The sequence below is a fragment of the Phoxinus phoxinus genome (genome assembly GCF_949152265.1).
Source record: "Phoxinus phoxinus genome assembly, chromosome: 18".
Taxonomy (NCBI): domain Eukaryota; kingdom Metazoa; phylum Chordata; class Actinopteri; order Cypriniformes; family Leuciscidae; genus Phoxinus; species Phoxinus phoxinus.
In genome coordinates this window covers 15,521,193-15,548,838 of record NC_136893.1, presented here as the reverse complement: position 1 = coordinate 15,548,838, position 27,646 = coordinate 15,521,193, and the positions used below count along the sequence as shown (strand labels likewise).

Genomic DNA, 27,646 nt, shown 5'->3' with positions numbered 1-27,646 from the left:
ACTAGAAGAGAAATGAAAACTGTGGTCTATTTTATAGGTCAAAGTTCTGGGAAAAAGATATTGAGACAGGCAAATCCGTTCCAACTGGTTCATGCGGTGATCCACAAATCACACTTCTTCAGAAATACAGCTTTGTTGTGCCATCATTATAGTGTCACATTCTCTTAAAGGGACAGTTCACCCAAAAATAAAAATACTGTCATCATTTTTGGGTGAACTATCCCTTTAACAGCATAAGACTATAAAGGTTAAAGATAACTGTTTTGAGCCATTTTTTTAACCATGATGCGAGATGTTTTATCAACAGACATACTACAGCTGTTCATATTACAGCTAAAGTGTAATTTTCTCCCTTCAAACTATAATAACATTGTTGGATATGTAATAACATCATAGTTAAGCACCCTAATCTGATTCTTTTTCGCTCAAAACATTTATTTAAAAACATTTCTGCTTCATTCAAAGATATATTCATTGAGGGAGCTAACATCTAATGAAGACACAAACAAATAAGTTCACTCCATCATCACATTTGCCTGTGTGTGCTTTTACTTAAAATCGCAATACAAACATTTACACACTTTGGTAACATATTTCCCCAGGCAAATGCATTATCTGTGGTAATTGCATATAGCATGCAAATCCTTGCCACCAACAGAGTATGGAGAAACCGTGGGCTTGTGTGAAAAGAGTGTTTATAAGCACAAATGTGTCTGAAGAGCTCATATCAGAGGTAGAATGGGTGAGATGTTGGTCTGGCTTGTGTTTCTCTCTCTCTTGAGCTTTAGTGACAGTGGAGGTCTTCACCTTCAAGGCGATTATATCATCTCTGGCTGGTTCCCTCTCCATAATTCAGATTCCACCATCCCATCGACACCTTACCTGACTGACTGCACACAGTAAGAATGAGCCTATTAGAACAATCTGATAATGTCATTTTATTGTACTTTGCATATTCCATTTGTATCATACCTATGATAACGTCAGCGTTTTCTACAGGCATGTAGGCTATTTTATTCTCTTGATAATTGTATTTAAAAAAAGTAGTAAAATAGTGTTCTCAGACATTTACCACACTGTACAGAATGTAATCAACTCTTGTCTGCAATTTTTATTCCTAGAGGCTTGATCAACAAGCATGGCTATCATCTGGTGCAGGCCTTAAGATATGCAGTGGACGAAATTAACAACGGCACTCAGGATAAGCAACTCCTTCCAGGGGTCACGCTGGGCTACCGGACATATGACTTGTGCTCCCTCCCAGCCAGTAATCTGGCAACCCTGGATCTGCTGACCCAGCAGCTCCACAGTTCTGTTGACAACAGCCGCTCTGTGGCCATCATCGGTCCTGACAGTAGTTCCTACTCTTTTACACCAGCCGCTGCTCTTGGTGCATTCCTGGTGCCTCAGGTACATCACTAGATCAAGGTTTTGATATATGTCAAAATTAACGCAGCATCCGTTTCTTCTGTCATCCTTTGGCTGCTATCATTCATTCAAGTAGGCTACTATAAACCATTCGACGCGATGACGCGGGAAAAAAAGAAGTAGGCCACTGTACAAATCTGTACTGGCGTGATCTGTCTGTGAAGCAGCTCTCTGTGAACAAACACATGAAACGCACGCACAGAAAGCCGCACATTAAGTTATCTAAATGAACGTAAAGAGTTAAAATAGGGAAGAGAAAATTAGAAAATAGACGATCATGCAGGTCTTAAAGTGACAGCTGCCTATTCAACCTGCTACTGTCTGTCTTTTAATGTTGATCTAAGAACAAAAGACAAAGAGAAAATCACTCTGCTCTTGACTGAATAGCTTTTGGGGCTTTAATAAGGATTAATCTATCTTTGATTTATGATTTATGCAGTGAAGTCTGTGCAGTGTTTGATGATTGAATTTCTGTCTATTTACCTGTCAGACCTACCTCAAAATCTTAAAGCACTGTTTGCAAAGTAATGTGGGTCAAAAACAACAAAAACAATAACTTTTTTGTGTATTTTAGCAGGGCAGGTAAAAATCTGAACCAGACTGGGAAAACCTTTGTGTTGAGCCCTGATACATTAAAGGCACATGTGACATTATAATGGATTTATGTAGAGATTGATTCAAGTTAGCTTAAATTAAGTCGTTAAAGCCTATTAAATGTTAAAATGTATATCAATCATAGGCTACTGTTATGTTGAATTGCTATAAATAATGGCTAAAGTTGAGGGGGGAAATCCATTTAATAGAGACATCAGTAATAGGCTACTGACCTTCATTCATAGTGCTAAAAAAATACCATTAAACAAATATTTAAAGGATACCATCTTTGTTGTTTTTATATTATTTTGGAGATTAAGTGTGAAAGTATTACAATATAAAAATGTATAAAAAACGTATATGTTAGTTGTTAACATAAGTCTCAATTAATTCCAGAAAAATGTGCTATTAATTAGTTAATTTTGTAATCAATTGACAGCACTTTATATATATATATTTGTTTTTATGTATTATATTTTTTTTATAACATTTATATATTTTTATTCATTGTATAATACATGCTGTATAAATTAAATGTATATAAATTATGTATAATTTGATACATTCACGTTTTTTTCCTTTGGTATTTGTAGATCTCCTACGAGGCCACAAACGAATTGCTGAGCAACAAACATCTCTATCCATCTTTCTTCCGCACCATTCCCAGTGATAAGAACCAAGTCAGTGCAATGATACGGATTCTGGTCAGATTTAACTGGACCTGGATCGCCCTTCTCGGTAGTGACAACTCATACGGTATTCAAGGGATGCAAGGCCTTTCCCAGCAAGCTTCACTTTACGATTTATGTATTGCATACCAAGCCGTTATACCCGCTGTAACTGACAAGACGAAACAATACATGCAAGACATGGTCAAAAACATCATTAAAACCAAAGTCAACACTATAGTTGTCTTTGCCAATAAGAGGCGGGCCGCTGGCTTCTTTCCTTTTGTTATCGACCAAAACGTGACAGGTAAAGTGTGGATTGGGACAGAGGACTGGTCGGTGGCGTCAACAGTGAGTAGCATCCCAGGGATCAGTACGATAGGGACTGTCCTCGGTGTCGCAGTCAAATATGCTGAATTCAGTGGCTATGAAGATTTTGAAAGGCTTTCTGTGCCTGGACTTAAAGACAGTGGTCAAAACACTTCGTTCAACCTCAACGTCCCATGTATGCAAAACACAGACCTTTATGAAATCGCGATAAAAAGCTTTACTTTGTCGCAGTATGACATTGTTTCCTCCTTTAACGTGTATAAGGCCGTGTACGCAGTGGCTCATGCGCTGCACAACATCCTGCATTGTGACTCTGGACTATGTCAGAAATATGAGGTCCAGCCATGGGAGGTGAATGCTTTTAGGTTTAAATCACTGAAATAATAATATAGCACACATGCAGTGTGTGTCGTGAATAGTGAACATCATTGCACATTATCTGATTTTCTTTAAACCCCACAGGTATTTCACCAGCTCAAACAAGTTCAGTTTTCAATTCGAAACACGTCATTTTATTTTGATAAGAATGGAGACCCTCCTACAGGTTATGATATTGTGACATGGCTATGGATGGATGGCCAGTGGTCATTTAAAGCGGTGGGAAGTTACAGTCCCAGTCCGAATGATCTTCAGTTAGACACCTCTCAGATTCAATGGACAGGCCAGGTGTCTCCTGTAACCAAGGTAAGTCTGTATCTTTCCTTATATCCATTATACCATTTCTTGGCCCTGTATAACATATGACTGTTCAAAAGATTGGGTCAGTATGTTTTTTTTCTGTTTGGAAGAATTTAATACTTTTATTCAGCAAGGATGCATAAATTGGTCGACTTTGAAATGAAAGACATTCATAATATTACAAAAGATTTCTAATTCAAATATTTTATTTTATTTATTTATAAAAAATATTAAAAATGTGTTATTCATCCTGGAAAAAAAGGATATGTAAATATTAAGCAGCACAACTGTTTTCAACATTGATAATAATCAGAAATGTTTCTTGAGCATCAAATCATCATATTAGAATGATTTCTGAAGGATCATGTGACACTGAAGACTGGAGTAATGAATGATGCTAAACAAATTCAGCTTTACCATCACAGGGATACATTACATTTTAAAATATATTTAAATAGAAAAAAGCTGTTTTAAATTGTAATATGTCACTGTATTACTGTTTTTACTGTATTTTTGATCAAATAACCCAAACTTTTGAACAGTAGTGTACATGCTTCTTAACTGTTTTCCATCTCCATCAGCTTCTACACACAAACAAAAGCAGTGGCAAATAAATATGATTAAAATAAGGTACCAGATAGAGTGATAATAATAATACACTGTAAAAAAAAATGATATCATCAACAAGTTATGACAACGTGTTTTTTTACATTGCTTTAACAATTTTAAACTTTTATATATAAATTATGCAAGATTCTACTCATTTTTAAAAGTCAGTTTAATGTAATTTAAGTTGAAATGACTTCAACATCAAAGTTGATTGTAAAAAATGTTTTACAGTGTAATACTAATAATACTATTTTTGCTCTGTCCAGGTTCCCGAGTCAATTTGTTCCCCAGAGTGTCCCTACGGACACAGAAAGCTCATGACCGGACAGCATAAGTGTTGTTTCGACTGCATGGCATGCCCTGCTGCCACCTTCCTCAACAAAACTGGTACAACAACACCCCTAAATATCATATAATTATCAAGTACAAGTACAGTATTAATGGAGGAAACTAGACCAGAATGACCAGACACAGGATGTCATTCACAGTATGTCCAGCAGATGGCACATTTTCTTCAGTTATGACTCCCATGTTTGCTTTTAATCCCCTTAAAGGGATAGTTCACTTTAAAATGAAAATTCTGTCATCATATACTCACCCTCAAGTTTCAAACCTGTATCAATTTCTTTTTTTCTGCTGAAGACAAAGGAAGATTTTTTGAAGAATGTCGGTATCCAAACAGTTAACTGGTCCCATTGACTGACATATTTTTTTTTTTCCTACTATGGAAGTCAATGGGACCAGTTAACTGTTTGGTTACTAACATTCTTCAAAATATCTTCCTTTGTGTTCAGCAGAAGAAAGAAATGAATACATGTTTTAATCTTTTTTTATATTACTAAATATATTCTGTATGGAGCCTTGTTATGAAACATTAGCTTTTGCTAACTTAACTTGTGTCCTCATAGGTTACACTAGCTGCCAAGCGTGTGCCAAAGATGACTGGTCTGAAGCAGAGAGTGAGACATGTGAGAAGAGGGCCGAGCTGTACCTGTCGTGGGGCACTCCGCTCACCACTGCCCTGCTTATATACCTGGGTGTGACCCTGTTCCTCACCCTGGGCACAGCTCTCGTCTTCCTGTTGAACCTCAGTACCCCTGTGGTGAAGTCGGCCGGAGGGAAGACCTGTCTGCTGATGTTGGCGTCTCTGACCGTGGCCACCTCCAGCACACTGTGCCACTTCAGCAGACCGTCCCGCACCGGCTGCCTCCTCAAACAGCCGCTCTTCATCATCAGCTTCACCGTGTGCCTGGCGTGTGTGACTGTGCGCTCTTTCCAGGTGTGTTTGGCCATGTTGTTGAGGTAGTGAAGAGGTTAATAGCTTTAGCTGATTTACCCCATTTCATTTCTATTCTGTCTGGCGGCTTCAAAATGTATTTGGACTCTCAAGTTATCTTGTTGAATGTATGCATTAGATATCAAAACCAGTATTTATTTTAATGAAAGAGAGCACAAAACATTTAGCAAAAAGATGTTGGTTGTGTTAAGTGTTGTGTCCAAGTCAAAATATTAACAAATTGTGGGTGAAACAGTGTAGGCTACTGTTCAAATTGATCTACTATTAAATATGAGGGATGCACAATAATACAATTCTGGCCTTTATAATAATATTTGTCCAAGTTAAATATGATAAATAGCAGTTATTAAAATTGTATACTTTGTATTTTGTGTAAAAAAAAATAATATATATATATATAGGCTATGACAATGTTGTGATGACTCAATTCACTGTAGCATTTAAAACCACTTGTTATATAACAAGTGGTTTTAAATGCTACAAGTGAATTGAGTCATCACAGCATTAAAATGTCCATTTTGAAACATTAATATTTGTTTTGAGATTTGCCAAAAATTACATTAAACAGCGAGTAACACTTTACAATAAGGTCTAATGCATTAACTAATGTTAAATAACAGTTTAGTCTTTTGTTGATAAAACAAAATGTATCAATCTTTAGTTGATAAAAATACTGTTGTTTATTATTTGTTCATGTTAGCTCACCGTACATTAACTAAAATTAGCAATTACAATTTTTGTAGTTAACTAGCTGACTAATGTTAACAAAATGAAAGCTTATTGTATGTGTTACCAAACAGTGTTATTAAATTATTATTAAAGGAGACCTGTTATGCAAAATTCACTTTTACATGTTGTTTGAACATAAATGTGTGTTGGCAGTGTGTGTACACAACCACCCTATAATGGTAAAAACGCCTCTCTTTTTTTTATCCCCATAAATCATAAGCAAGATTCTAGCATGTGAGCAGCAACTCATTTGCATTTAAAGATACATGCCCGAAAACAGCAGGTTTTTCCTTCCACTGAAAAGGCATTTACAACAATAAGTGATCTACGTGGTATTTTGAGCTGAAACTTAACATAAACGGGGACACCTGAGACTTATATTACATCTAAAAAGGGGCATAATAAATTAGCATAAATATCAAATTTTCACCAAAAAAACAATATGGTATTGCTACATTGTGCATTCTTGATAAATCACATACTTGTCAGGTCTCATAATACAACATGAATCTCTCTCTTGGAAGGTGGTTTGTATATTTAAATGGTCCTCCAAGCTGCCAAGATTCTATGAGACGTGGGCTAGGAAGCGAGGCCCTGAGATGTTCATCCTCATCATGACAGTGGTGGAGGTCTTCATCTCGGTTCTTCGCATGCTCCTCGACCCTCCCTTTCCATCTCAGGACTATGACTTCTACCATGACAGCATTGTTCTGGAGTGCAGTAAGACTCTGTCTCTCGGGGCCTTCGCCGAGCTCCTTTTTGTGTGTGTGTTGAGCTTAATCTGTTTCTGCTTGAGCTACATGGGAAAAGATCTGCCTGCCAATTACAACGAGGCTAAATGCATTACATTCAGTCTCATGATATACATGATTTCATGGATCACTTTCTTCACAGCTTACTGCATTTCCAGAGGGAGCTTCGCCATGGCCCTAAATGTAGGCGCCATCCTCTTAAGTGTGCTAGGGATACTCGGCGGCTACTTTTTGCCGAAGGTGTACATAATCTTGATAAAACCCCAAATGAATACAACAGCTCACTTCCAAAATTGCATTCAAATGTACACCATGTCCAAGCAGTGAAAGCGAGTAAGACTTTCTACTATGTCTCTCAACATTAGGATAATCCAATAGTGCCTTCTAACACAGAGCAACATAATCCCAGTTTCAGTTTTAGAAGGAGCCGATACTCTGATTGTCTTGGGACGGTGACTGCTTGGCATATGCGTGGCCAGTGGGCAGATCGTCAGAGAAAAGCCTAAATGTGTTGGCTACCAAAAGGGCAGAGCAACCGGTTCGGCTGCCCTGCGTGAACATCTGTCATGTGCTCCGCTCTCATGGGTGCACAGTTTCACTCCAAACAACTCCGAGAAAAGATTTAATTGGGCAGCTAATTTTGCAGATACGAGGACAGATGGTGTAACTTGTCCTGTTTGTCTTTAGTAAATCGTATTGCCCACAGTTATCAGTAAATATAGTAAAAAATATAGGATAAATATGGGAACACTTTACAATAAGGTCCCATCAGTTAACGTTGATCAATGATCAATACTTTTGTTAGAGTATTTATTCATCTTTGTTAACGTTAGTTTATAAAAATTCAACTGTTTATTGTTCATTCATGTTAGCTCGGGTCTTATAAATATGATTAAAGTCAGCATGTAATGGAAGTTGCGATAGTGTTTTATCTGAATAAAACAGCTTCATGAACAAGGAAAAGTGTATGGGGGAGACTTGATTTTGTCCATCAGGAATTGATTGGATCATTGGATTGTTAAGGTTTGCTATTGCTGTGATCTCATGAGAGTGACAATATGTCCCGCCCTCACGTCAGAAAACACATCATAAGAAAAGAGAAGAGATGCCATTGCAAGAGGATGGGAAGTTATTTTGATTAAAGATTATGAGGGCACAATGATGTGCATGGATAAATAATTTATAATAGAGCAATATTTCATAAAACGTTTTTTAAATTTTTATATTTTGATTTTGTTCTTTGATTTTAACAATGTATTTGTTAAACTTCTATCTTGATCCCCAGGTTTGTTATAGGACTTTTATTTTGAAGTTTATTTCTGCACCCCTGTGACTTGTTCCTGTTTCCGTTGTTTTCCTTGCTGCCTTGCTTGTTATCCTTGTTTCCATGTCAACAAATCACCTTCACCTGTCCCCTGTTGTTATCTTGAATATATATACCGGTATATATACTCCTGTGTTTGTTGGTCATTGTCTTTATACCCTAAAACTTTTGTGTTTGTTTCTGCCTCGTTTGGATTAGTGTCTTTGCCTGGATTTCCTCAGCCTTGTTTTGATTTACAGTATGCTATATTCCTTGTTTGGACTTCCTATATTTGCAATCATGCTTGGATTTACTCTGTTAATGTGTTTTCTAAAATAAATTTACTGCAATTGGATTCTCATCCCTTCTCTTCCCTGCCAAAGTAGGCTATTTTTTTTATTGTTAGTTTCTGTTAACTAATGTAGTTAACTTATGTAAATTTAAAGTGTTACCGAAAAACTGTGAGAGGTCCAAAAGTCTGAGACCTGATTTTTTTTATTAAACTTTTTTTCCCTGTTACAAATTATAATAAAAATAATAATTAAAAATTAATTGAAACTAAATTATTAAGAATTTAAATATATGAAAATGTTTTAAGCTTCGAAAGCGTCGAAAATTATGGAAGCTTGTTTCCACCACAAAATAATATATAGATAAGGTCATTTCGACTTTTTATCTCAAAATTCTGACTTTTTTTAATCTCATAATTGCATGATATAAAGTTGCAATTGCGAGTTATAAAGTCAGAATTGCGTGAAATAAAGTCGCAATTGCGAGTTTATATATTGCAATTCTGATTTTATAACATGCAATTTGGAGTTTATATCTCGCAATTCTGAGGGGGGAAAGTCAGAATTGCGAGATAGCCTAATCGCAATTGTGAGATAAAAAGTCGCAAAATGTTTTATTCTGTGTGTTTTATCCTCCACACACTATACATTCCAATATTATGTGCGCGTGCGTGTGTGTTAAATCACTCTCTGGTGAATTAATTTGCCCATTAAAGTGTGGCAATAAATTCCATTATTAATATGATGGCGAATACACATGCATAAGACACAGTTGAATGGCAAATAGGCCTATTATATTTTCCTGAAATAATTTGTGTAAGTAATATTCATATTACTTGTATGACATTTAAAGGTGTAATTGAATAGGTTTTACTCGTAAAATAAGATCTGGGGTTCGAACATTCCGATACACACAGCGAATATAGCTCAGATGAATGGACAAAAAGTGAGGCAAATTCGTTTGTTCTCGATTACGTGATCTTCACATTTTGCTACGTGCTCGACGTGCCTCGAAGCTTCAGTGTCATACGTAAAATCATCATTAGTATTTTTGGTTTGTCCCTCTTTTGCTTTAAAGACAGCAGCACTCGAGATGCATAAACTCTTATTTAAAACTGTGTAAATCTGGTGTGCAAAATCTGATGATCATGTAATGTTACCCAGCATGATTTGAAATTATCCAAAGATCTTGAGCTTCAATGGAAGAAAGATCAGACCGCCAAACAATTTTACTTTGATAGTGACTTGGAAATAGTATAGAATCTGAAATAGGCTATGTTTTCCTTTATTTGTCGTAAGGTTTCTTTTATTTACATTTTTCAAAATCCTAAACCTTTGTGTTTATTACCACCAGGTTTAAATTAAATTCTAAATCCCAGATTTTCCATATAGACTTTTAAACTTCTGGAGCTCTCCTAATTGTTCACTATAATGTACACACACACACACACACACGCACACACACACACACACACTTGCCCCTGGGAAAAGATAGTAGCCTATGAAAGGCTTGCTGTTAGGGAGGTCATCTCCATTGACACTGGAACGTGTGAGTTGGGAGCAGGGAAGTGTTTCCCACACTACTTTTCCATTGTGAGTGTGATATTCTCAGGAGGGGAGAACAATAGACGTGTGCCTGTCAGAGGGAGGCTGTGTAATTGTACTTACTTGACATTACCCATCTGTGCTGGTATAGAAACCTAATATAGACAGTCTAGAGTTATTTGAGAGTTTAAAATAATGCATATATGAAATTTGACTTCCAGCAAAATAATAAAAACAATTTCTGTATGCCTCTCACTCTCACTCACACACACCTGGTAAAATTGGCCCTCCAATCAAACTTTGTACATTTTGTAAGTTTTAAAGGTTGTGATATTTTTATATTTAATTATATAATTCCGGAACACCTTATAAATTTACACTACATACATTTATAGAAAATCAATGGTTCACACAAGTTGAGGGATAGTCAAATAGCTTGTTTTACATACAGTTAGTATAAGCCCATTGCTACTAGACGTTTTTTTGTAATCCCTAACTTAACATAATTAACTTGTTAATTTAGTCTCAACTCTGTCTTTTCATAGCAGATGTTTTTTAAGTAATATGATTAAACATATTGTTCCAGTTGCTTAAGCAAAAAATAAAAAATAAAACGACCAGGATCTGAATACGATCTGATTTTGAACAGATCACATCAGGTAGCAGACAAACATTGATTCAAACTTCTCCCAAAACCATTCATTGAAAATGTAGAATTTTATTAACAGAAAATAGTTCATGTAAGAGCTCATTTGCTAAGAATAATAAAAAAAAACATTGGTCAAGACAACGAACAGGATCCTTTATCAAAGGTACAACATGCATGCCTTACCTAAACAACAATACAGAAATCTCAGTGCAAACAGAAATATACTCTGAAGAAACTTTTAAGTACAATATCAGTTCAAAGGTCTGATACATAAAACTCCACTGGAGTTAACCTCAATTAAATATGCATACAAAACCAAAACAAGTTAAGTAATAATGTGGTAAAAAATCACCCTAAGAGCTATAATACAGAAAAAGGCTGTACATAAATAATCCACCTCCTTCCACTGACAAACACACGTTTATCTAAAGTTTTTGTCAATCAATATGATGACAACACAAACATACACTTTGGAAATGCATATCTCCTACTTTGATGAGAGACGTTAATATGACTGTCCCTCAGGGTTTACAGTTCACAGCATGTCTACCAGGGTCTCCAGACTCCATCTCTCCCGCTGTCCGGCTGCTGCAGTTTGGACGAGGGTGCTGCTGGAGCAGAGCTCGCTCGCTGGGCGCTGTGGAGGTGCTGGAGCTCCCGGCCAGATCCTCGTCCGGTGGAATGAAGAGTGAGGAAGTGGACAGACTCCCTCCAGCAGTGAGAGTAGCCTTCACTATAGTCCCTCTGGGGAAGCTGCTGCCACTGCTGTTTGAGAAAGCTGACCGTCATTTCCAGGATATCGGCCTTCTCCAGTTTGGTGCTGGGGTCATGGCTGTGGAACTCCTTCTCCAGGAGACTTTTGAGCTGGTCGATGCTGCTGTTGATGCGGTCCCTGCGCATCTTTTCAACAACTGGCTTCCTCGGCTGAAGGCAAACGGAAACACTTGTTAGAAAAATTTTCAAACTGCAGTGCACACAGATTCAAATTTTGGGTGAAACACTTTGGAAGAAGAAGAACTGCATTTAAATTGAACATACCTTTATTTTGTCCTTATCACTGAAGCGAAGATGGTCAAAAGAGGAGAGTGTAGCTGAATGTGGTGCCATGTCCGTGCTGCACAGCTTGCTTTTCTTCTGTGGCAAAAAACGATTTGTGAGCCTCTTTGAGGAGAACCCCTTGTATTTATACAGCAGCATTACCATCACAAAGCCATGTGGCCTGTGCTGTGTTACTGTTCCCACACTCCGAGACCAGAGGGCCGGCTCATCACAACAATAGAGGACATTAATTTTATGGTTAAATGCCTGCTCGCTTCCACTGGAGGAATGTTTCCCAAGGTATCAGAGAGGCGCCATTCTTGAAGGTTCAGTGAAGGAATTTGGCCCTTCAGCCGAATAGAAAAATAGAATAAAAAAGTATGAATGTATAGGATTTCAAATGCACTTTGCTTTCACAAAAGCACATATAGCAGAAAGCAACATAATAAAATAAAATATATCAGATGAACCATGACTGATGCTTGCACATGCATCTAATTTGTAGGTTTGTGTAACCAAAATATATGGTAAAGGAAACTAGCAGAAACTTTTCAGTCATAAAAAGGAATATCTATATGCATGCAGTAGCCTATGCACATGCATTAATGCAATAAAGTAAACCATGACATAGGCTATGTGTGTGCATCTAATTCATAATTTGTGTAATCAATGCAAAAATTGACCAGTGTTGAAAAAAAGCATTTCTCAAAACAAAAGCACAGTGAGCTAAGTTTGGCAGCTTACGATGATCTGGGAAACGCAGCTCAGGTCAGGAGCGTGCGTGACCAACACATAGGCTACTTGCGACAATGGCACGTGGTTAAAACTGTCTGCGACATAACATCAAAGGTACAAGAAACACAGCTGGAAACACAGATTCGAGCCCGTTCCCATGAATTTTCCTTTGATAATTGTTAACAACATGACTGCCAGCTCCACAAGGTAGGTGACAGAACAGTCGCGTCCACGTGCCAAATTACGGAAGTCCTCATGTCGCTGTGAGAGCTGTGAAGGCACGCGTGAGAATAATATCATTTAAAAAAACATTCTCAGTCCTCACCTGCTATTTGTGTGAATCGAAATAATGCTAGTTCGTTTTGTAACGTGATTGAAAGTTTTTTTTTTTTTGCTTCATCTTATTTTATGTCTACGTGTGTCTGTCTTCACTTCATGGCCAGCACGCGCCAGGAGCTCGTGCTGAGATCAGTGAGGTTCATTGTGCTGTTCTGTTCCTGCTGTTGCTGCTTCTTAACTGCCCCAATCACACGACCAGCAGACGCCAAAAGGGTCAGGACAGAGACTCCTACCATTGTCACAACTGTGGGAAAGACACAGCACGTAAGTAAAGGGTTTTACTGTGGTAAAGAAGTGCAATGAGAACGAGCTGGAGAATTATTAAGGGTGCTTTGATTTCTATTTGAGTAAACATGCTTCGAAGTCCCCCAGAAAACATAAGCAATCTCACACAAACACATCTGCATTTGACAGGATCTTTTAACAGTATTCACATTTTCTTCAGAAGATATGTTTTGTTTTATCGTCTGTCTTAAATATGAATACTGACTATATAACTTTACTGCAGTTTTATTTATTTAAACTTGACTGATGTAGGTAGATACCGGTAGTTTTGGTGTTGCATTCTCATTCTCTGATATCAAGTGAAAACTGTTAGTATCTTTGATATAGCCTACTATTATAATATTATAGTTTTTGTTAATATTTTGAATTTAATTTTAATTTTAGATTTCCTGTTTTCTCTTTAAGATTAAGAGTAAAAAATGTACGTTTTTTTTGTTATTTTGTAGTGGTGTTTGTCATTGTTAGCCTATTAGTTTTAGTTTTTATAAATGAGTTTTTAGTTTGTTATTTTAGTAGCCTACTTATAGTTAAACTAGGCTAAATGAAAACAACAACTAGCTGAAATAAAATAAGTTTTTGTATTTTATTGTTTATTTAAATTGACAATTTTTTTTATATTATTGGTTTAGTATTTTAAATTTTAGTCAACGATAATAACCCCGGTGGTGCCTTAATTTTTATTGTGATAGAGAGCAAAGACTAGTGTTTGTGCTACATATTGTGTGTGTGTGTGTGTGTGTGTGTGTGAGTGAGTGTGTTTGTGTTTGTGTTTGTGTTTGCTTGTATTTTTCACATATACTATTGAAATACTGTGAGTTTGTTTGAGGACATTCCCACTAACCTGGATGCTCTAATCTATTGAGTGCAAACAATTCACTAATGGCTCCATTGAAAAATGTTAATTGCATCTTTGTTGTAAAACAAACAGTCAGTCTTTTAGTGTCACAAACAAACTTGGGAAATCAAACTTGTGGTTGAGCAATAAAGTCTTAATACCCACCACCTTATGACATTTTTACCCTCTTTTAATTGTAAAAAATACTTTTTCTGAAGTATTCTACTATATCAGATGTAACTATATAGGTTCCCATGAGGTTCCCATGAGTTGTGTGTGAGAGGCCTGTCTTCCTTTCCCACAGTCTGTTCATTGACTGCCCACAGTAAGGGAACAAAAGAAGTGTGTCTTGTTACACATAACATTAGTTACGGTGTTTGAACTCTTTTTATTAGAGGGGGGACCTAAGACGTAGAAAGACCATCTGGACTTTAGACACTGTTCAAACACTTTTAGGATTTTCCCAGGATTCAGCAACAATTTTCAAACCAGTTCAAACTTAGAAATAACTTTCAGGTTATTTATTTATTTAAATACATAAATAATGTAAGCATACATTTTTACCCATAGAACACACAAAAACTATTGTAAATATCTGACTTTAGCTTAGCGGGTGTCATTTGGTTGAGGCAGTCAACATGCTCCAATCACTGATGTCATTTAAATGAAATTTAAAGTCTATTTAACTGTCTACTCCCCTTGTTCAGTGAGAAGCATTTGAGAAGTGTAATGTTTCTTAAAAATTGATTATAAATTATCTGTCCAGTTTACCTTTTGGATTTTGGATGTGTGAATCTCGACAGGATCCGCCCCTTTGAGGCAAATTTTGGGTCTAAGTTGAACATCACTTTTTGGTGACATGGGATACCACCTATCTAATTGATTTTAAGGTTAGGAGATAATAGTTGCTTAAATGGATAACAAAGCAAACAAGCAAAATGCTTGTTTGTAATTCCGTAATTATCAAATAAACAATTTAAACCAACTGATGCAATTAAAAAGATATTGGAATGAGTAAAAGTTGTCTGAACTCAGAAAGTATCTGATGTTTTTGTTTACTCTTTATTTTAAGGTACCCTTATCACAGTATAATTATACAAATAAGTAGGCTACTAAGTAATATTGCATACATTACTCAGTAATATGTTCTTACAATATAGTTAGAGTTTGGTTTAGGGCTTGGAATTATGCATAATGTACTGTTATTAGTAGATACATGTGATATGCATAACAGGGGCATGAAATAAAGTTACCAATTTTTTTTAAAGAATGAACACATTGCACAGAACATTTGATGTAAAATAAATGTTTATTTTTATAAAAAATATTGTAATTTTGTCCAGCATCTTCATGTAGTGATTTTTTTTACAGTACAGTGATTTTACTACCACTGTGCTTGATTGTTAGAGTCTTGTTTAAAACACAATTACCTGAATAATCTTTATAAAAGAATTTGTCAGTTATAGTTGATTATATAAAATCCACAACACCAACAATACAATGTTCAAAAAAAAAGAACAAGAAGTTAATATAAATCACAAGATCAATTAGATCTATTCAGAAACATGGGACATTCATAGAATGCAAATATTGCACCTCAGTGTGAGATATATATAGTTGCTAACATAGCAGATTCAATTAGCTTGATGCATGATTTGCCAATGGCAAAAATACAGTGAATTCTAGATGCAGGAATACAAGCAATCAATACCTCTTGAAAGAAGTTGACATAGAATAACATTTTCTCTTATAACAGAGTTAATCGTGGTAGTTCACATTGTTGTCTTTTAAAAACATAAGAATGGCTTCTACCAGGGTCTCCAGAGCGCCAGAGTTTCCTCTTTGCTGCTGCTCTTTGCGTCTGGTGAATGGAGCTGATGAGTGTTGTTCTCTGTGGACGGCTGCATGTGCAGGAAGTGCTTCAGAAGTCTTCTGTGGGACTGAGTCTGCACTGGACACTGAGACAGGAAGTTGAAGGCCTCCTGCGCACATCTGGAGTGTCCGTCATGAGCTGCAGTAGAGCAGCCTGAGGGATTCTGGGAGCGTCTCAAGAAATCAAGCGTCATCTCCAGGATATCAGCTTTCTCCTGTCTGGAGTCGGGCTGTTGCTTTAGGAACTCTTGACCCAGAAGAGACTTGAGCTTCTCGATGCTGCTGTTGATACGTTCTCTGCGGATCTTCTCCACTATTGGCTTTCTCAGCTGAGGAAACATTAAGAACGTGCATTTAGAAACACTCATCCATCAGTCATATAGTTCACACCTCATAAGAATACATGATTTTGTAGAGTCAGGTGTGAAATGTTGAATGCTTACCTTGTTTGTGAGTGGAAGTTGTTCTCTGCTGATGATTGATCCAGTGATTGTAGGAGCCATGGCTGTGTGTCTTGTGTTCAGTTCTCTGTCAGGATCAGATCTGTGCTGAACTCCCTCTCCTCACTCCTCCATTTATACTCCCAAATCTCCATATGAATGTGTGAGTCTGGAGTTTGCTGGAGGTTCTCACAGTCTGCAGCCAATGGGAGCATTCAGGCTGACACATGGCGGCTGAAGCCCTTATTGCTCCAACACAATGAGCACATCTCTGGGGAGCAAGTGGAGGGGTGGGACAGTGTGTGAGAGAGTGCAGCCCTGTTGCTCACATTAGGATTAATTGCTCACAAAAGCACGTGCTGTTTATAGAAAATACCTACATTTAAAAAAATAAAAGAGCTCTAAACCATCTCACACTCTAGGAATAAATTTCGACCGTATTTTAGAATAATTTAGAGAAATATTTGACATAACTCGTAATAGCGATAAAAATTTCAGAAATTTTGATAATTCACACTCCAGCCAATACATAAGCAACTATTAAATAAAATAGTGTTTTCTTTAATTATACAATGACAAATATATTTGGAAAATTATAGTTTTATGCTTTAATTCTTTTGTAGGACAAACAAGCAAACAAATGCCTGTCTCAATAAGGGACGGTGTCATAAACACCCCTGTGAGGTTTCTATAGAGCCCCTTGACAACATGCCTAATTGCCTGCAGTAAGGCACACTTCTATTCATCTCTGATGAATGGACAGAGTGTGGGAAAGTTGTGGAAAGCACAGTCCCAGTCCTGCACTACATCACCTTCAAGACTTCATTGTTCGAGGACATCTGAACTGCCAACCTGTGGCACCTTACTATCAAATTGCTGTCCTGTCCTGTCCTGTGATTATTATTTTTATTTTTTCTGGACATCTGAAGGATTTTTTTAAAAGGCTGATTAACTGTCATGTTACAAAATTGTAATATGGTTGATTAAACCAGAAGCTACTGAGCAAAATATTCTACATGCTTTCTGAATACTTGAACTTTATTCGTCAGATATTATAGAAGAATGATGGCATCTGGAAACCACACAATGGGGTCTCTTGGATATTTTTCAACTATACTTGCAAACAAACAAAACATTTCAGGAGATTTTTTAAAACATAGTTTAAAAAAAAATGTTAACCAAAAGAGTTAACAAAAAATATTGATTCTGCACTTAATAGATCACTAATCAAATAAACAAATTGCCGGATGACATTGCTCATTTAAATAATTTGGAATGAATGAAAATCAGTTTAATTTAAAAACGAAATAAAAGCATTTTCTAGTGGTCTAAGACGTGTGTTTATTAAGAATGGCGCATGCTCTTTTACAGGTTTCTAAGCATCAGATTAGGCTTCAAAAGGGGTTTCCACTTTCTCACAAACTTCCTCCCTGTAATATATCCCTCTCCACCTGCCTGTCAGAGAAGTTCATTGTTTCCTGTACAATAAATGCCTCACTGAGCATGTGGCGGCCCTCTGCCCCATTGAGCCTTTCGAACGCTCCCATTGGCTGCAGACTGTGAGAACCTCCAGCAAACTCCAGACTCACACATTCATATGGAGATTTGGGAGTATAAATGGAGGAGTGAGGAGAGGGAGTTCAGCACAGATCTGATCCTGACAGAGAACTGAACACAAGACACACAGCCATGGCTCCTACAATCACTGGATTCATCATCAGCAGAGAACAACTTCCACTCACAAACAAGGTAAGCATTCAACATTTCACACCTGACTCCACTAAATCATGTATTCTTATTAGGTGTGAACTATATGACTGATGGATGAGTGTTTCTAAATGCACGTTCTTAATGTTTCCTCAGCTGAGAAAGCCAATAGTGGAGAAGATCCGCAGAGAACGTATCAACAGCAGCATCGAGAAGCTCAAGTCTCTTCTGGGTCAAGAGTTCCTAAAGCAACAGCCCGACTCCAGACAGGAGAAAGCTGATATCCTGGAGATGACGCTTGATTTCTTGAGACGCTCCCAGAATCCCTCAGGCTGCTCTACTGTAGCTCATGACGGACACTCCAGATGTGCGCAGGAGGCCGTCAACTTCCTGTCTCAGTGTCCAGTGCAGACTCAGTCCCACAGAAGACTTCTGAAGCACTTCCTGCACATGCAGCCGTCCACAGAGAACAACACTCATCAGCTCCATTCACCAGACGCAAAGAGCAGCAGCAAAGAGGAAACTCTGGCGCTCTGGAGACCCTGGTAGAGCCACCAGGACCGTATATGATTTATCAGACAGAATTCATAATGCCAGTCTGAGATTTGGCATGGACTGTAATTCTAATGTAGGAATTGATTTCCGCCTCTGCAGATTCTGCAGGATCTTTAATCTGCTTTCAGAGAAAGTTGCTGTTTTATTGAAACTGTGTGACCAGTCATATTTGATCAGAATGTACACAATCATTTGCTGTGTAAGATGATTATTATATTCGTGAAAAATAAGATTCAAAGTATTTGGTCACAGAAATGTGAAAGTCTGATTCAGACGTTTGAGCTCTTGAAGGTCTTTCACCCATATTGGGTTTATTCTCTCTTGCATCTAAAGGATGACGACACTGCTTTCATTGACTGAAAGCTTTTGATTTATATTTCTATTGACTGAAATACATCGAATGCTTCTCTTGTTATATGAGAAATATTTCTTCATTTGAAAGATTGAATTGTGTGTTGTAAGCACAGATGATTGTTTTAATGTTTGCATGTGTTTACATGAACGAGACATTTCCCCTGTAAAGGGCAGTTAAATATTGTCACTGTTAGTGATTGACTTCTATTCTTTCCTTTCAAAGTCAAGTTCTTACCTTCTCTGAAGGTGTCTTGCATTGCACCTTGCACTCTTTGATTACTAATTGAATTTTAAATGTCTGTGACATTGTTAATTTCTTCCTCTTTCAAGGGAAGTACAAACATGAGTTCTTCACAATTGTGAAAATATGCATGTACCTAATATGTTACTGCTTTATTACTTTAAGGCATGAATGTCCTTCAAAGCTGACGCAAATGTTCATTGTCAGATTCGCTCGCGTGAAGAACAGTAATCATATTGCTTATGACAAAATAAATTGTACAATCAATGTTCTTGTCATGTGTTCTGTTTAATTTAACTCTATACATCATACATATTTTTAATATAGGTATCTATATAGTTTCTATGAATAATTTTGTCAAAAACTCAAAATGCATTATTTTACATTTTGTATCAAATTCTCCAAAACATTACTGATCAGTATTTCACTGTTGGCAGTGTTTAAATAACTTTACACTCTTAAACTTCAGCTATAAACCTATGACATGAAATCAGCATTTTGGATGTGGGAGATGATGTGTTGTTAAAATATTATCATAATCTGAAAAATCTGAAGACGAAAAAAATTCCATGCAGGTACAGCTCATAGAGTCTTACACAAAAATTTGTTTTAGTGTGATTAGTAACCCAAAATCCCTCAAAAATCAATACCGATAATGAGACAGAAGACGAGTGTCCCTGAAAGAAGCCCCGACTGATGGGGTTGAAGCTGTAATGAAAACTCATTATTTTGTTTTCCCATTCATACAACTCAACAAAAGTATTTCATTGAGAACAATTCAGCATATGATCAGATGAACTTCAAAATCGGGTCTTAATTTTAGATATATAAAACCTCAGATGAACAACAACACAACGTATTACACAGTGTCATTATTTATTTAACAAAAACTTGGCCAAAATGTCTGAAAAGCCATGTGTGACAATTTGTCACTGACAAACTAAGTACACCCTTACTGCTCCCATAGGAATTAAGAAGGTAAGTAGCAGTCAGACGCTGTTAATCAAATGCCTTTGATTAACTGATCATCGGAAGTGTGACCAACTCTATAAAAGCAGAAGTTTTGGCAGTTTGCTGGTCAGGAGCATTCAGGTGTGTGTTAACACAATGACAAGGAGTAAAGACATCAATGATCTTATAGAAGCAATTGTTGCTGCCATCAATCTAAGAAGGACTATACAGCCATTTCTAAACAATTAGAAGTCCATCATATTACAGTGAAGAAGATTATTATTCACAAGTGGAAAACATTCAAGACAACTGCCAATCTTCCCAGGGGTGGACGTCCCAGCAAATTCCCCCCAAGGTCAGACTGTGCACTGCTCAGAGAAATCACACAACACCCAAGAACTACACCGACTCTACAGGCCTCAATAAACATGTTAAAGTTCATGACAGTGCAATTAGAAAAGGACGGGACAAATATTGCATGTTTGGAAGGGTTGCCAAGAGAAAGCTTCTTCCCTCTAAAAAGAACATGGCAGAACAGCCGCTAAGTTGCATCTGAACAAACCTCAAGACTTCCGGAACAATGTCCTTTGGTCAGACGAGACCAAAGTGGAGATGTTTGGCCATGATGCACAGCGCCACGTTTGGTGAAAACCAAACTCAGCACATCAGCACAAACACCTCATGCCAACTGTCCATCACGCTGGATTTGGGCTTGTTTTGCAGCCACAGGACCTGGGCATCTTGCAGTCTTTGAGTTGACCATGAACTCCTCTGTATACCAAAGTATTCTAGAGTCAAATGTGAGGCCATCTGTCCGACAGCTAAAGCTTGGCCGAAATTGAGTCATGCAACAGGACAATGATCTCAAGAACACCAGCAAATCTACACCAGAATGGCAGAAAAGAATCAAGTTGTTGCACTGGCCCAGTCAAAGTTCAGACATCAACTCAATTTAAATATTTTAGCAGGACCTTAAAAGAGCTATGCATAAACAGATGCCCGCAAACCTCAATGAACTGAAGCAACATTGTAGAGAAAGCGGGCCAAAATTCCTCCTGAATGATGCGAGGGACTGATGAAGTCGTACAGAAAACAATTCCTTCAATTTGTTGCTGCTAAAAGTGCTATACAAGCAACTGAATCATAGGGTGTACTTAAATTGTCACCTATGGCTTTTCCATTTTGGGTTTATTTATTTTTCAATAAATGACACAGTGTAATATATCATGTGTTGTTGTTCATCTGAGATCGTATTTACTAAATTTTAAAACCTTATAACCAGATGGTTTTTATTATGTTCTAATATGTAAAACCATAAAATTCTAAAAGGTGTCCTTTCTTTTTCACATGACTGTATATTAAACATATAGAAAAAGACTGAACTAGATAATGTTTTGTTACATTCAAACTGCATTTCAAATAATGATTATCCTAAATTTCAGAGTCATGACTAATGAGAAATGCTTTGCAATTCTTGTCATTTGCCTCATTAAAAGCAAATAATGTACAAAAGGTGCTTATTTTAATGTTTACTTTCAAAAATATGGTCTGTAAGATTTTTTTTAATGTTTTTGAAAGAAGTCTCTTTGTCACGGGTGGTTGCTGGCAGACAGATGTGGAAGAAATACAAAGGTTTATTTACAACAGAATGGCAAACAGAGAGCTACACACACTTCTGAAACAGAACTGAACATATATACAGGTGTTAAAAATGGTGACTAATGAGTGCACAGCTGAACGCAATTAGTATCCGTGGCAACAAATAGAAAGTTCAAAAGAACGGCATTTATTTGAAAGAAATGTTTTGTAACAATATAAATGTCTTTACTGTCACTTTTGACCAATTTATTGCATATTTGCTGATTAAGAGTATTAATTCTTTAAAAAAAATCTTACTGATCACAAACTTTTGAATGGTAGCTCAATTACCACTTTATCAGCACAAAACAGATATGTGTTCCTATTAATTCATAATGGTTGATATTATTTAGCATTATTGTTAATAATATTAGTCACTATATATATATATATATATATTAGAAATAATGAGTTACATATTGTATTAATTATTTAGCAAGGAAAAAATTATATCTTTTCAAGTACCCCCAAATGCCCCCAGGTATCGACATACATCTGGTTTATATTGAAAAGGGACATCTAAATTACACTAAAAAGATACTCATGACACAATGGCACGTGCTTTGTCAATAAATGACCCCAATGTCAGACAACAAGCAAAGCTTTAAACGAGGGGTCTCCACTTTCTCACACACTCTCCATCCTCAACACCTGCTCCCCTGAGATGTGCTTATTGTTTCCTGAGCAATAAGCATGTCATTTAGCATGTGGCGGCCCTCTGCCCCATTGAGCCTTTCAAACGCTCCCATTGGCTGCAGACTGTGAGAACCTCCAGCAAACTCCAGACTCACACATTCATATGGAGATTTGGGAGTATAAATGGAGGAGCGAGGAGAGGGAGTTCAGCACAGATCTGATCCTGACAGAGAACTGAACACAAGACACACAGCCATGGCTCCTACAATCACTGGATCGATCATCAGCAGAGAACAACTTCCACTCACAAACAAGGTAAGCATTCAACATTTCACTCCTGACTCTACTAAATCATGTATTCTTATGAGGTGTGAACTATATGACTGATGGATGAGTGTTTCTAAATGCACGTTCTTAATGTTTCCTCAGCTGAGAAAGCCAATAGTGGAGAAGATCCGCAGAGAACGTATCAACAGCAGCATCGAGAAGCTCAAGTCTCTTCTGGGTCAAGAGTTCCTAAAGCAACAGCCCGACTCCAGACAGGAGAAAGCTGATATCCTGGAGATGACGCTTGATTTCTTGAGACGCTCCCAGAATCCCTCAGGCTGCTCTACTGCAGCTCATGACGGACACTCAAGATGTGCGCAGGAGGCCGTCAACTTCCTGTCTCAGTGTCCAGTGCAGACTCAGTCCCACAGAAGACTTCTGAAGCACTTCCTGCACATGCAGCCGTCCACAGAGAACAACACTCATCAGCTCCATTCACCAGACGCAAAGAGCAGCAGCAAAGAGGAAACTCTGGCGCTCTGGAGACCCTGGTAGAGCCTCCAGGACCGTATATGATTTATCAGACAGAATTCATAATGCCAGTCTGAGATTTGGCATGGACTGTAATTCTAATGTAGGAATTGATTTCCGCCTCTGCAGATTCTGCAGGATCTTTAATCTGCTTTCAGAGAAAGTTGCTGTTTTATTGAAACTGTGTGACCAGTCATATTTGATCAGAATGTACACAATCATTTGCTGTGTAAAATGATTATTATACTCGTGAAAAATAAGATTCAAAGTATTTGGTCACAGAAATGTGAAAGTCTGATTCAGACGTTTGAGCTCTTGAAGGTCTTTCACCCATATTGGGTTTATTCTCTCTTGCATCTAAAGGATGACCTCACTGCTTTCATTGACTGAAAGCTTTTGATTTATATTTCTATTGACTGAAATACATCGAATGCTTCTCTTGTTATATGAGAAATATTTCTTCATTTGAAAGATTTAATTGTGTGTTGTAAGCACAAATGATTGTTTTAATGTTTGCATGTGTTTACATGAACGAGACATTTCCCCTGTAAAGGGCAGTTGAATATTGTCACTGTTAGTGATTGACTTCTATTCTTACTTTCAAAGTCAAGTTCTTACCTTCTCTGAAGGTGTCTTCTGTGCATTACTTCATACTGAAGTTCAACTTGAAAATAAATTAGAATATATTTTCTGCCGATATATCTGTTGTTGTCACTGAATTCCTTGTCCATCAAATTAACACACAACATAAATCACAGCACATTTGCACAAATTCAAATTGCTGTTTAGTCAGTTTGAACCTCATGGTGATTCACATACCTATACCTATACGTATAGATTATGCATTTTCAATTCAGATTCATAAGAAAGTTCATAGTGTCTCTCTTCAGGTCTCGTTTGCAATTCATTCAAGTCATACATAACTACACTGAGAACTTTTTTTTTTTGTTGGATTTACTTTGAAACAATATTCACTAAGAAGTTACTAGTAAATTTCACAAATAATTAAAATGAAATGACAATTGACGCATTTAATTAAACATGAGTTTTTGCATAGAAATACTTAAATGACATTTACTTGTAAAATATAATCCAATAATAACTTTTTTATTTACATATTTGAAAAATAAAAACATTTCAGGTTGTCACGTTGTCAACATTGTCATGTTTCAGTTCATGTTTGGATTTTCAGTCGGTATTTTGATTGGTTCCTGTTTTCCTTCCTACTTTTCCCACCACTCCTTAGTTGCCATTCAATGAAAAATATAGCCCTGTATAGCTAACCTCAATTTCACCAAGCAGAGATGAAAGAGGTTGTGTGTGTGTGTGTGTGTGTGTGTGTGTGTGTGTGTGTGTGTGTGTGTGTGTGTGTGTGTGTGTAATAAGGAGAGGGTAAAATCAAACTATAATAATTCAAACTTATTGAGAGCTGTGATTTAATTAGACGTTTAAGGAACTTGACTGATGAAGATCTCAATGAAATAATTCAATTACATTTCAAGTTTAAAAGTAATCATTATTATAGATGGCAAATGAAGAACCATGCCGTGCAGACTGATTAAACAGCAATTAAAACATCTTCATAGTGTGCAAATGTGCTGTGATTTATTTAGTTCATTTGATTTATGAAGAAAACATTCAAAACATATTGTACAGATTATATTCAAATTTATTTTCAAGTTGAACTTCAGTATGAAGTAATGCACAGAAGACACCTTCAGAGAAGGTAAGAACTTGACTTTGAAAGTAAGAATAGAAGTCAATCACTAACAGTGACAATATTTAACTGCCCTTTACAGGGGAAATGTCTCGTTCATGTAAACACATGCAAACATTAAAAACAATCATTTGTGCTTACAACACACAATTAAATCTTTCAAATGAAGAAATATTTCTCATATAACAAGAGAAGCATTCGATGTATTTCAGTCAATAGAAATATAAATCAAAAGCTTTCAGTCAATGAAAGCAGTGTCGTCATCCTTTAGATGCAAGAGAGAATAAACCCAATATGGGTGAAAGACCTTCAAGAGCTCAAACGTCTGAATCAGACTTTCACATTTCTGTGACCAAATACTTTGAATCTTATTTTTCACGAATATAATAATCATTTTACACAGCAAATGATTGTGTACATTCTGATCAAATATGACTGGTCACACAGTTTCAATAAAACAGCAACTTTCTCTGAAAGCAGATTAAAGATCCTGCAGAATCTGCAGAGGCGGAAATCAATTCCTACATTAGAATTACAGTCCATGCCAAATCTCAGACTGGCATTATGAATTCTGTCTGATAAATCATATACGGTCCTGGAGGCTCTACCAGGGTCTCCAGAGCGCCAGAGTTTCCTCTTTGCTGCTGCTCTTTGCGTCTGGTGAATGGAGCTGATGAGTGTTGTTCTCTGTGGACGGCTGCATGTGCAGGAAGTGCTTCAGAAGTCTTCTGTGGGACTGAGTCTGCACTGGACACTGAGACAGGAAGTTGACGGCCTCCTGCGCACATCTTGAGTGTCCGTCATGAGCTGCAGTAGAGCAGCCTGAGGGATTCTGGGAGCGTCTCAAGAAATCAAGCGTCATCTCCAGGATATCAGCTTTCTCCTGTCTGGAGTCGGGCTGTTGCTTTAGGAACTCTTGACCCAGAAGAGACTTGAGCTTCTCGATGCTGCTGTTGATACGTTCTCTGCGGATCTTCTCCACTATTGGCTTTCTCAGCTGAGGAAACATTAAGAACGTGCATTTAGAAACACTCATCCATCAGTCATATAGTTCACACCTCATAAGAATACATGATTTTGTGGAGTCAGGAGTGAAATGTTGAATGCTTACCTTGTTTGTGAGTGGAAGTTGTTCTCTGCTGATGATTGATCCAGTGATTGTAGGAGCCATGGCTGTGTGTCTTGTGTTCAGTTCTCTGTCAGGATCAGATCTGTGCTGAACTCCCTCTCCTCACTCCTCCATTTATACTCCCAAATCTCCATATGAATGTGTGAGTCTGGAGTTTGCTGGAGGTTCTCACAGTCTGCAGCCAATGGGAGCGTTCAGGCTGACACATGGCGGCTGAAGCCCTTATTGCTCCAACACAATGAGCACATCTCTGGGGAGCAGGTGGAGGGGGGTTTCAGAAGGATGAAGACTGATTCAGTTAGTGGCCTGTGAATGTGGGAAATTTGTGACCTCGTAAAGTGATCCAAGTGACTGCAAGTCGCTTTGGTCTTTAAAGAACAGTTTGTTGTCCTGTTGTCTCTTGAGAGTTTGACATGAGCCACATGGTTCATACAGTAAGTTTTCCAAAATATCCAGAGGAAAGGGATACCTCTGTGCCACATACACACATATACAATTTTATTTTTATGACATATTCTGCATAAAAACAACAAATAAACAAAACTATATACTGTATATATATATCTTTATATATATATATAAATATAGTATACACACACACACACTATTTATTCACATGGGAATCGATTTCCACTGCTTCTGCAGGATCCTTTAATCTGTTTTCAGAGAAAGTTTGTATATTGGTTTGCAAAGTAAAGAGCAAATGAAGTGTGTGCAGTTTCCCTCCAAGCTCTACGAGGTCTGAGCAGCACACTTCTGTCTTGGCACACTCTCCTCACACACACTTAAGACACTTACAGCTGTCCGGCCTGCTGTCTGCTTTCTGCTGGACGACTCTCTCACACTCCACTCTCAGCAGTGAGAACCTGGGAGCGCTGGTGCACCTCGGCTTCCCACACTTATTCAACAATGACGCTGATCCGACTGATAAAGGGAAGCGTGGCTCACTACACAATGTCAGAGTGACCCAGCGCTGTTCTCACACACCCCCAGGCAGACAGGCTCGCCATCTGGAGGCATCATTCAATTACCAGCCTTAAACAACAGCTCCCAGCTCTAGCGTGCGCTGGAACATCATCTGCTCATTCAATACACAAAAATATATCATAATAGAAATTAATCGCATATGCAATTATATTTATAACACTTTCATGCTTTTATTACTTTTTAAAACATTTTAAACTTTTGTATACAAGCTAACCCATCATTGTATATTTAATAAATATTTATATAAATAAACAGGTGTGTTAAATAATGAATATATACAAATAGGAATTCATGTTTAATGAGACTGTAAATTAAATGAACAAATATGTATATAAAAATAATAAATAAATAGAATGTTTGTAAAATGTCTACATATTATTCTTTTTTCATCACCTGCTTGTTTTAGAGCTATGAGAAAAATAATCCATAATATTTTATCAATATTCATACAAATAAATATGTATATTAATAAATATATAAAATAGGAATAGATTTATGCTTAATGTCTATTTAATAA

The 27,646-nt window shown here is 37.2% G+C and overlaps 5 protein-coding genes and 1 pseudogene across 10 annotated transcripts; 3 read left to right on the top strand and 3 right to left on the bottom strand.

Moving 5' to 3' along the window:
- Window positions 1-507: 507 nt before the first annotated feature.
- tas1r1 (taste receptor, type 1, member 1) lies at window positions 508-8,742 on the top strand. Its single transcript, XM_079588997.1, has 7 exons — window positions 508-899; window positions 1,122-1,410; window positions 2,616-3,371; window positions 3,483-3,704; window positions 4,574-4,694; window positions 5,216-5,586; window positions 6,858-8,742. Exons 1-7 carry the CDS (start codon window positions 739-741, stop codon window positions 7,410-7,412), a joined length of 2,475 nt encoding a protein of 824 aa, XP_079445123.1. The 5' UTR covers window positions 508-738; the 3' UTR covers window positions 7,413-8,742.
- Window positions 8,743-10,898: 2,156 nt separating this feature from the next.
- her12 (hairy-related 12) lies at window positions 10,899-13,369 on the bottom strand. 5 transcript variants are annotated; one of them, XM_079588978.1, is made up of 4 exons: window positions 12,971-13,369; window positions 12,073-12,257; window positions 11,911-12,006; window positions 10,924-11,796 (listed from the first exon to the last, which is right to left on the bottom strand). In XM_079588978.1, exons 2-4 carry the CDS (start codon window positions 12,073-12,075, stop codon window positions 11,419-11,421), a joined length of 477 nt encoding a protein of 158 aa, XP_079445104.1. In that variant the 5' UTR covers window positions 12,076-12,257; window positions 12,971-13,369; the 3' UTR covers window positions 10,924-11,418. The 5 variants fall into 5 exon arrangements, with proteins under 5 accessions (XP_079445106.1, XP_079445104.1, XP_079445102.1 ...); XM_079588979.1 differs by lacking the exon at window positions 12,971-13,369 and adding an exon at window positions 12,655-12,874 and having other exon boundaries at window positions 10,928-11,796; XM_079588980.1 differs by lacking the exon at window positions 12,073-12,257 and having other exon boundaries at window positions 10,899-11,796.
- A 2,028-nt stretch (window positions 13,370-15,397) lies between these two features.
- Window positions 15,398-16,583, bottom strand: LOC306986051 (transcription factor HES-5-like). The gene is made up of 2 exons (XM_079588898.1): window positions 16,420-16,583; window positions 15,398-16,305 (listed from the first exon to the last, which is right to left on the bottom strand). The coding sequence occupies exons 1-2, from the start codon at window positions 16,477-16,479 to the stop codon at window positions 15,913-15,915; spliced, it is 453 nt and encodes a 150-aa protein (XP_079445024.1). The 5' UTR covers window positions 16,480-16,583; the 3' UTR covers window positions 15,398-15,912.
- Window positions 16,584-17,855: 1,272 nt separating this feature from the next.
- Window positions 17,856-19,396, top strand: LOC306986023 (transcription factor HES-5-like; annotated as a pseudogene). Its single transcript, XR_013800717.1, has 2 exons — window positions 17,856-18,165; window positions 18,280-19,396. The product of XR_013800717.1 is annotated as a transcription factor HES-5-like (transcript).
- Window positions 19,397-22,615: 3,219 nt separating this feature from the next.
- On the top strand, window positions 22,616-23,818 carry LOC306985910 (transcription factor HES-5-like). Its single transcript, XM_079588663.1, has 2 exons — window positions 22,616-22,813; window positions 22,928-23,818. Exons 1-2 carry the CDS (start codon window positions 22,682-22,684, stop codon window positions 23,318-23,320), a joined length of 525 nt encoding a protein of 174 aa, XP_079444789.1. The 5' UTR covers window positions 22,616-22,681; the 3' UTR covers window positions 23,321-23,818.
- Window positions 23,819-24,881: 1,063 nt separating this feature from the next.
- On the bottom strand, window positions 24,882-26,262 carry LOC306985897 (transcription factor HES-5-like). Its single transcript, XM_079588650.1, has 2 exons — window positions 26,125-26,262; window positions 24,882-26,010 (listed from the first exon to the last, which is right to left on the bottom strand). Exons 1-2 carry the CDS (start codon window positions 26,182-26,184, stop codon window positions 25,618-25,620), a joined length of 453 nt encoding a protein of 150 aa, XP_079444776.1. The 5' UTR covers window positions 26,185-26,262; the 3' UTR covers window positions 24,882-25,617.
- Window positions 26,263-27,646: the final 1,384 nt, after the last annotated feature.

Excerpts from the sequence above, each read along its gene's own strand:
- tas1r1 (XM_079588997.1), top strand. The coding sequence starts at position 739 with ATGGGTGAGATGTTGGTCTGGCTTGTGTTTCTCTCTCTCTTGAGCTTT. Across the intron at positions 1,411-2,615 it reads GTGCATTCCTGGTGCCTCAG|ATCTCCTACGAGGCCACAAA; the intron begins GTACATCACTAG and ends TGGTATTTGTAG. Across the intron at positions 5,587-6,857 it reads TGACTGTGCGCTCTTTCCAG|GTGGTTTGTATATTTAAATG; the intron begins GTGTGTTTGGCC and ends CTCTCTTGGAAG.
- her12 (XM_079588976.1), bottom strand. The coding sequence starts at position 12,075 with ATGGTAATGCTGCTGTATAAATACAAGGGGTTCTCCTCAAAGAGGCTC. Across the intron at positions 11,797-11,910 it reads GTGATAAGGACAAAATAAAG|CCGAGGAAGCCAGTTGTTGA; the intron begins GTATGTTCAATT and ends GTTTGCCTTCAG.
- LOC306986051 (XM_079588898.1), bottom strand. The coding sequence starts at position 16,479 with ATGGCTCCTACAATCACTGGATCAATCATCAGCAGAGAACAACTTCCA. Across the intron at positions 16,306-16,419 it reads AACTTCCACTCACAAACAAG|CTGAGAAAGCCAATAGTGGA; the intron begins GTAAGCATTCAA and ends ATGTTTCCTCAG.
- LOC306985910 (XM_079588663.1), top strand. The coding sequence starts at position 22,682 with ATGGAGGAGCGAGGAGAGGGAGTTCAGCACAGATCTGATCCTGACAGA. Across the intron at positions 22,814-22,927 it reads AACTTCCACTCACAAACAAG|CTGAGAAAGCCAATAGTGGA; the intron begins GTAAGCATTCAA and ends ATGTTTCCTCAG.
- LOC306985897 (XM_079588650.1), bottom strand. The coding sequence starts at position 26,184 with ATGGCTCCTACAATCACTGGATCAATCATCAGCAGAGAACAACTTCCA. Across the intron at positions 26,011-26,124 it reads AACTTCCACTCACAAACAAG|CTGAGAAAGCCAATAGTGGA; the intron begins GTAAGCATTCAA and ends ATGTTTCCTCAG.